The following is a 7,088-nucleotide window of genomic DNA, read 5'->3' as shown; positions in this document are numbered from 1 at the left end:
ATCCTCCAAAAAGATGGGCACGGGACCTTCTAATTTAAATTAATGTTTGAAGTACCACCAATGGGTGGTTCCTTCCCAAGATTTTCAAGTGTATATGAAACACACAACATATTTACCTATTGTATTATTTTGTACAGTTGTAAATAACATTAAATAAATAATACAAAAAATATGGAATATATTAAATGAATCAAGCACAATATTAAAAAAAAAATTGTAATACGTGGTGGTGAAATTATTATATTCAATTCAGACTACTTGAGGAGACAAAACACTAGCTTTTTGTAAAATAAAAACATTAAAAAATTTGTCTAGTTTGATTAATGAATCAGGAAATGTTTATGAATACTAAGAACAACTTGAAAGAAAGCAGATATGTGAGTGTAACACTTTTATTTAAATGATTTTAAGAACTGGATTGTCTTATCTCAATACTAATAGTATTATTTTATTTTTTTTATCTATTTATTTTATAGGAGAAAATACGAACCTATCTTGGAATGAAACATTCTATACAACAAAGTGCTTGCAATTTCTTCTCATTAGACTATCATCTCCTCACTTCTGTAAGTACGCAACAATATTTAATGTAATGAGCAAATATAAAACTTTCACTTTTACTTTAAAATTGACATGGCTTATATGGAATTCCAGTTTGTCTCTATGCGAATAAACTGCTAACAATTTAATACATGTCCCGGATTCATTTTAGTATAATTCTTCTCAGAACTCAATGCAACATATTATGCAAAAAAAAAAAATGTCCAGCAAGATCTAATTATACTAAATATTATAAATTCGATACTATTTACTATTAGGTAAATCCAATTCTTTTTTTTCTGTTGCGAAAGTAACATATAAACTTTACAAATACATTTATATTTACATTATTTTCTTATCTCTTTATTTGAAGCCAAATCGTCATAGAATCAATATTAAATATATATAGTTGTTGTTATTGTTGTCTGGGGCTTAAGGGCGTAAAACCCTGAGGTCATCAACGCCCATAATATGTATAGTTTGATTTAATGTAGGATTTTTTTCAATTCAATAAACAAATCATCTTTCCACTTTTAAGAATAGAACAGGGACATTGGAATTTGAACAATTAAATGTTGAATTGTACGAAAAATATTAAAAAGTTGATTACTATAAATAATGCGAAGACAATTATGTGTTTTTCATGGTGAAAGAATAAATATCCTTTACATATAAAAGATATAATTTATTTCATAAATCTAATTTAAGAAGTATTTACTATTTTAAATAATTGTTATTAAATTTGAATCTTCATAGACGTTATAAAGAGCATATTAATGTATAATTTGTATGAACCCCTTCTAAGTCATTTCTGATATATGAGAGGAAGAGGGGGTTTACCTAGAGGTAACCAACCTATTCTAACTATGGTGGGGCTCAAGTTTTCATCTTTGAACCGGCGTCGCTGCAGTCGTGAGGCAGTTGTTAACTCCCTCACCTACAAACTACCCAATCTAAACTCTAATCTGTAAATATTAGTGAACATAAAAATACAGCAAGTGGCAATTAAAAAAGAAATAATACTTTAATTCATTCACAACATTGCATTAGAACAAGAGATTAAGTGCAATTCTTTCTCAGAATCCAAGCAGCCATGACGTATGCAGTCTGCAGAGAAAACTATTTTATTTTTATATCTCTGCACAGCAAGTGTTATTTATTAATTATTCAAAAAAACAAATTGAAAATTAGATGATTTACACAATATATAAAGAAAGAATTGTTCTATTGTGATAATGATCAATTAAACGTTCAAACCAAAATATCGAAAATTATTTCAAGTAAAGTAATGAAGTTACTAACAACATAAAGTTGTGAATTTCAAATATAAATACCTGTAGAATAATAAGTACTCAATTAAATATTTATATATAACTTTTTCATTATTCCAGATGGCAGCTGGAACGACGACATATGTGATACTGCTCGTACAATTTACACTTCTGTAACTAAAAATGGTAATTCTTTAGAAATCAGAGCATATTTTACGACCATTTTAAATATTTCATAGTTGAAGCTGTCTTACACCACTGATTTTTTTTTCTAAACCTTAGGATTCAATTATATATGAAATATCCTAGGATTACATAATTAGAACTGATAATTAAAAATAAATAAGTTGCCGAATAGTAACAAAACTGTATCTTATGTTTTAAATAATTTGTCAAAGTTTGATACATTTAGATAGTTATATGTTTTACAAATATCTTTGGAATAAATCATATGTAAATTGATAAAAAACTCATAATTAACAAATTTAACATTTTTATCTCAGATTTGATTGCTGTATAAATCTGAAACTGCATGTATCAATCAGATCAAAAAATATGTATATAAAATTTTTACATCTTCAGAGTCGAAGAATATGTATTTGTTGAAATATATAGTTGAAAATCCTGTACTAACGAATATAATTTATATTTTATTGTGTATCTTTGTACAGATTAAAACCCCCAAAATCGATTAATTTATTTTGAATATACAGTCTACAGATTATGTAATCAGAACGAAACAACAAATTGAGCCACTAACGCAGTTACGGATACTCTATGAAGTTTTTAGGTATGTTGGAGCAGGAATATCGGCCCCGTTCCATTCTACTAAAGGCATGAGACCATTTCTATGCTGAGTGAGACCCCAACCCGCTAATTGGAAACCCTACATAACTTCAAGTTTCATTATGAAAGTCTCATCTAGTGTACAGGGAGCAGAAGGGGATATGCATATTTATATGTAATAACGGTAAAAAAGTTTTGAAGTTTTTATTCAGCAGATTGGTTATTTATATGATGTAATATGTTGAGAACATAAACGAATCGGAATAAACAAAACATATCTATCCATATGAATAAAATATATTAACTAAATTTAATTTTACTATTTTCCTTAACTCATCCAAACACTTGAGACTCATTAATATGAAAAGTAAACGAACTGTCATATAAAGTATGACGTCATCAACTATCATATAACTACTAACATCAACAAGAAGTTAAACAAATAAAGTTGTCACCTTTATGGCCATCCTACAGTGCTAAATTCGTGAATAATATATTGTGACAGTATCAGATATATGTCTCCTTAATATATATTTTGTAATAGTCTTTAGTGTCATACCGCCGCTGCAGGTGATTTCAATATTCAGAACCAACAGTTCCAGCTGAGGGATGGTAGGGCGGATAAGAACAGTAATTCTCAACCTTATTTAGGTGACAGAACCCTTTTTGAAGAATCGATACAAATTAAAATACTGCATTACCTACACAACAACAAATGTGAAACATTTAAAGAAAATCTGAAATGGTAAGTTTCAAAACTGTGTTGAGTTGTCATGGAATTACCCATTCCTAAATTATTTAACAATATCCCTGTGTTAAGAACCACTGGGATAGGCCATTGAAAATTCCAAGATAATACGAGACCATATCCAGCTAATACGAAAACATGCTCAAATGTATTCCATGTTATGTCTGGAATTATGTTTGGGACCTTTTAACTCAATTAGTTAGCAAATTAGTGGACATTGAAGTAAGAACAAACATCGTTCCGTTTAAAATTTCCCTAGATAAATAATTTGACTCCATTCACACTGTTTACCGAACAAATTATCCCCTCAATTAGTTAACAACATTAAGGGCACGGAGTAAATTAAGCTCTCATCTGTTCTCAGTACACACTCCAAATGAATAGAGGTATTTTTTTAATTTATTTGGTTGGTGTCTGAGTTTAACAGGGACACAGTATTTTGTTTAAATGTGTACCATAGAGGACTCCCGAACCCACAGGCTGACTCACAGATGCCTTTGGGTTTGGATCAATGAAAAAAATGATAATTATTGAAAGTAAATAGATAATTGAACGTATGAAGTAGTTTTTAGGAAAATAGTCCGGGTGACGGTAAATAATGGTAACAAAATAGTAGAAAAAAACATTTATTATATATTACTAACACACACACACACACACACACACACACACACACATATATATATACGTATATATATATATATATATATATACACGTACAATAAATAGGTTGTTCTACTGTTTCGGTACATTTACGGACCGCCACCCGGACTATCTTCCTACAAGATAATAATCATTTGTCACTGGCAGATTTAAACCCGGCTCCTTGGAGTTTGTAGCCCATTGCCTTACTAATGAGCTACTAACACCAACATGAAGAGAAAAAATATCAAAATATAGCAGGACATATTTAATTTTTTAAAAAACATCTACAAATTTTGATAATTTATTACTACCAAGAATAGAAAAAAAAAACCATTTCCATGCATTAACATGATTGAATTTGATATTTAACAAGCCAAAAATCTGGCTTGAAATGCTAAATTTGTACATAAAAACATTTTCCAGATATTTTAGAACAATAGTTCAACATTATATGGCTCAAATTATTTTCAAAACATGTCATATGAAAAAATTTCGACTAACAAGTTTCAATAAAATTTAATAAATACCACTAAAGATCTAAAATATTTCTTAAACTTAAAGAAAATTATTCTTTAGGCTAGAATAATTGGTTAGCTCAAGAAAGTCAGTTTGAATAAGGCCATTTCATATAAACTTACCTAAGGCCTGGATGAATCTCTTATGTCTCAAAGTTTTATTTTATTTTGTATATTAGTCATACCAAACAAATATTTTGTTTACAGAAGGGAATTACCGAGTTTCTCGACGTTTTAAATCACAAGAATTTACTCGTTTATTCGCTTCCAGTATTTCCAGAGAGATCATTAATACCTCACTTAAATGTTTATTGCACTTGACTTCATTTATCTCAGTTGAATAAAAGAATTATGAAATAATCCGAAACACTTTGTTTTGGGTAAATAATTTTCTTAAAAAACAAATGAACACAAATTAGTGTCTTTTACAACAATGTAAATTGTACAGATGTAATTAGAATCAAATTCTTTCTATTAGTTGCAGCACCGCCCTCTAAATAAGAAATGATAAAGTCATCTCGTTTACCAAAAAACGTGTGAAATCCATAAATCATTGTAAAATAACAGTGAATAAAAAAACAACAAATAACCAATGTGATTTCTTCAAATCTGTCAATTACGTCGTTAGCAATAATACATTTTAGTAAGAAAATTACCTTCATATTATTCATCATATATATTCACCTTCATATATTTTATTCATATCATTCGTATTAATATTCTTTATCAATATTAACAAATATTTTATCCTAGGATAAACGAAATTTCAATTGAAATGTACTTATTCTTCCCAATGCTACTGAACTCCATCATATATATATATATGTGTGTGTGTGTGTGTGTGTGTGTGTGTGTGTGTGTGTGTGTGTGAATTCTAAAGATATATTAATATTGTATATCATGAACTAATGTTGACTTCTGATTAAAAAATAAAAGACTTTTATACTCTAATAAGTTAGGTGATGTGGGAATCCGCTATTTCACTTAACATCCCCAACAGGGATAAACAGCAACTTAATCCTAATTGGACTCACCCCATCAGGGTAATACCTAGGGCTTAGCCTAGCGGTAAATGAAAGAACGATGCGGGAGTTTGCAATTTTAGTCCTATCTCATTCCCTAGATAGTATTTATCGCGATAGAACTAAATTACAAGCAACTAGTTTTTCACCATCACTATATCAGCTATAGTCTCTTTAGTATTTTACTAAGAAGGTTAGGATATCGAGATTTCAATCAAGTTAAAAACTGAAAATTGACCTCAGGTAGTTATAGAAATATATTAGCCTAAAATATGTCATTAATAACAAATGCGCTGTAAATTATATTTTAAAATAACTTTGACACATCGTTAGTTGCGTATCTACAAATTTTCTTGAATTGAGTTTTGTTTTATATTCTCTTCGTAATTCAACGTTAACAACTAATTAAAAATTAAAAATTATTTAGTGATGTATATAAAAATTAAAAATCAGCTACTACCTTAAAACTGGAATTGTAGTTCAAATTTTAATCTCAGAAACCTGCAAACAGACCATCTTTCGGTATTTGTGTTTATTACGGAATCCTCAGTACCTCTTATAGTAAAGGTATACGTTACATAAATTTAATTTATGGTAACAACCATTGCGCAAAGAAGTATATGTATTTTTTTCAAAATTATGATAATATAAATTACTATAAAATATAGAAGAATTACTTTGTTTCCCAAATACTTGAAAAAGTTCCATTGGGGAGTTACGGCAATAAATGATTAAATTTTAACATAATTCTCTCGGAAATTTTCAGATATGTATATTTGGCACAAAAGATATATTAAGTATTAGATCCCCGATAATATGATGCCTTATGTCATAAAAAATATACATATATTCATGGAGTCATAAATAAAAAGTTGAAACAATAAAAAAATTAGTATTATATAAATTTAAAAAAAAGGTCTGTTACCCACTATCTTCATAAACTTTTACTAAAAGTATGCTAAAGAATAAATTCAAAACCAAAAATGCAGTTGACTCAAGGAGAAAGAGGTAAAAGAAAGATCACATAATATCAGAGAAATGTATAACAGAAGCCTGGTAAAATAGGACAAAGAAAAGATGGAAAGTGAGAATTCTTTGATTTGATAAAGCCAGGAAAATAAAGCTGAAAGTCTTATGTTAAGATAAACATATAGCCATCAGTAATAGTGAAGCAAAAATAAAATAAAATTATGGTTCCTGAAGATGTTATGAGGGGTGGAATGGGGCAGCTGAAAATTCTATTTTGACTGTGACAAAATGACTTAAACCGATTTTTTAAGCATCAGAAAAGTATACTCTCTAGTGTGGTGTAAAATGTATTCATTCCAGTATATGCTCTTTCATGGTCTACAGTGTATTCTCTTTAAGTAAAGTGATATAGACCCAACTGGGGACTTACGGGATATCGAAACAGGTATCAGTGGGCTTAGAAGAATAATGAGTCAATTAATTATTTTTTGATAGATTTATTTGTTGATAGATATTACAATCTGCCACACAGTTGTGGGCAATAGGTAATATTGATGAATGATCTCATACATACTAAAATAAAAAAATAAAA

At 28.9% G+C, this 7,088-nt stretch overlaps 1 protein-coding gene and 1 long non-coding RNA gene across 4 annotated transcripts in view; one reads left to right on the top strand and one right to left on the bottom strand.

Moving 5' to 3' along the window:
* Positions 1–1,983, bottom strand: part of LOC136795294 (uncharacterized) — a 3,562-nt gene extending 1,579 nt beyond the window's left edge. Inside the window, exons 1-2 of the long non-coding RNA XR_010842875.1 lie at positions 1,875–1,983; positions 491–564 (exon numbers count right to left, since the gene is read on the bottom strand). This is a non-coding gene — a long non-coding RNA (uncharacterized lncRNA). The remainder of the gene's footprint in view (positions 1–490; positions 565–1,874) is intronic.
* The window catches only part of LOC106686328 (putative gustatory receptor 39b), a 39,704-nt gene extending 36,898 nt beyond the window's left edge, over positions 1–2,806 (top strand). For all 3 annotated transcript variants that reach the window (XM_067045408.1, XM_067045406.1, XM_067045407.1), the window contains exons 3-4: positions 477–566; positions 1,932–2,806. In XM_067045408.1, coding sequence (XP_066901509.1) covers positions 477–566; positions 1,932–1,988 — 147 coding nt within the window. In that variant the 3' untranslated portion in view covers positions 1,989–2,806. The remainder of the gene's footprint in view (positions 1–476; positions 567–1,931) is intronic.
* The last annotated feature ends 4,282 nt before the right edge of the window (positions 2,807–7,088 follow it).

Source organism: Halyomorpha halys, unplaced genomic scaffold (assembly GCF_000696795.3).
Source record: "Halyomorpha halys isolate HHAL.00 unplaced genomic scaffold, Hhal_1.1 Scaffold809.1, whole genome shotgun sequence".
Lineage (NCBI taxonomy): Eukaryota > Metazoa > Arthropoda > Insecta > Hemiptera > Pentatomidae > Halyomorpha > Halyomorpha halys.
This window is presented reverse-complemented; position numbering and strand designations above follow the sequence as displayed.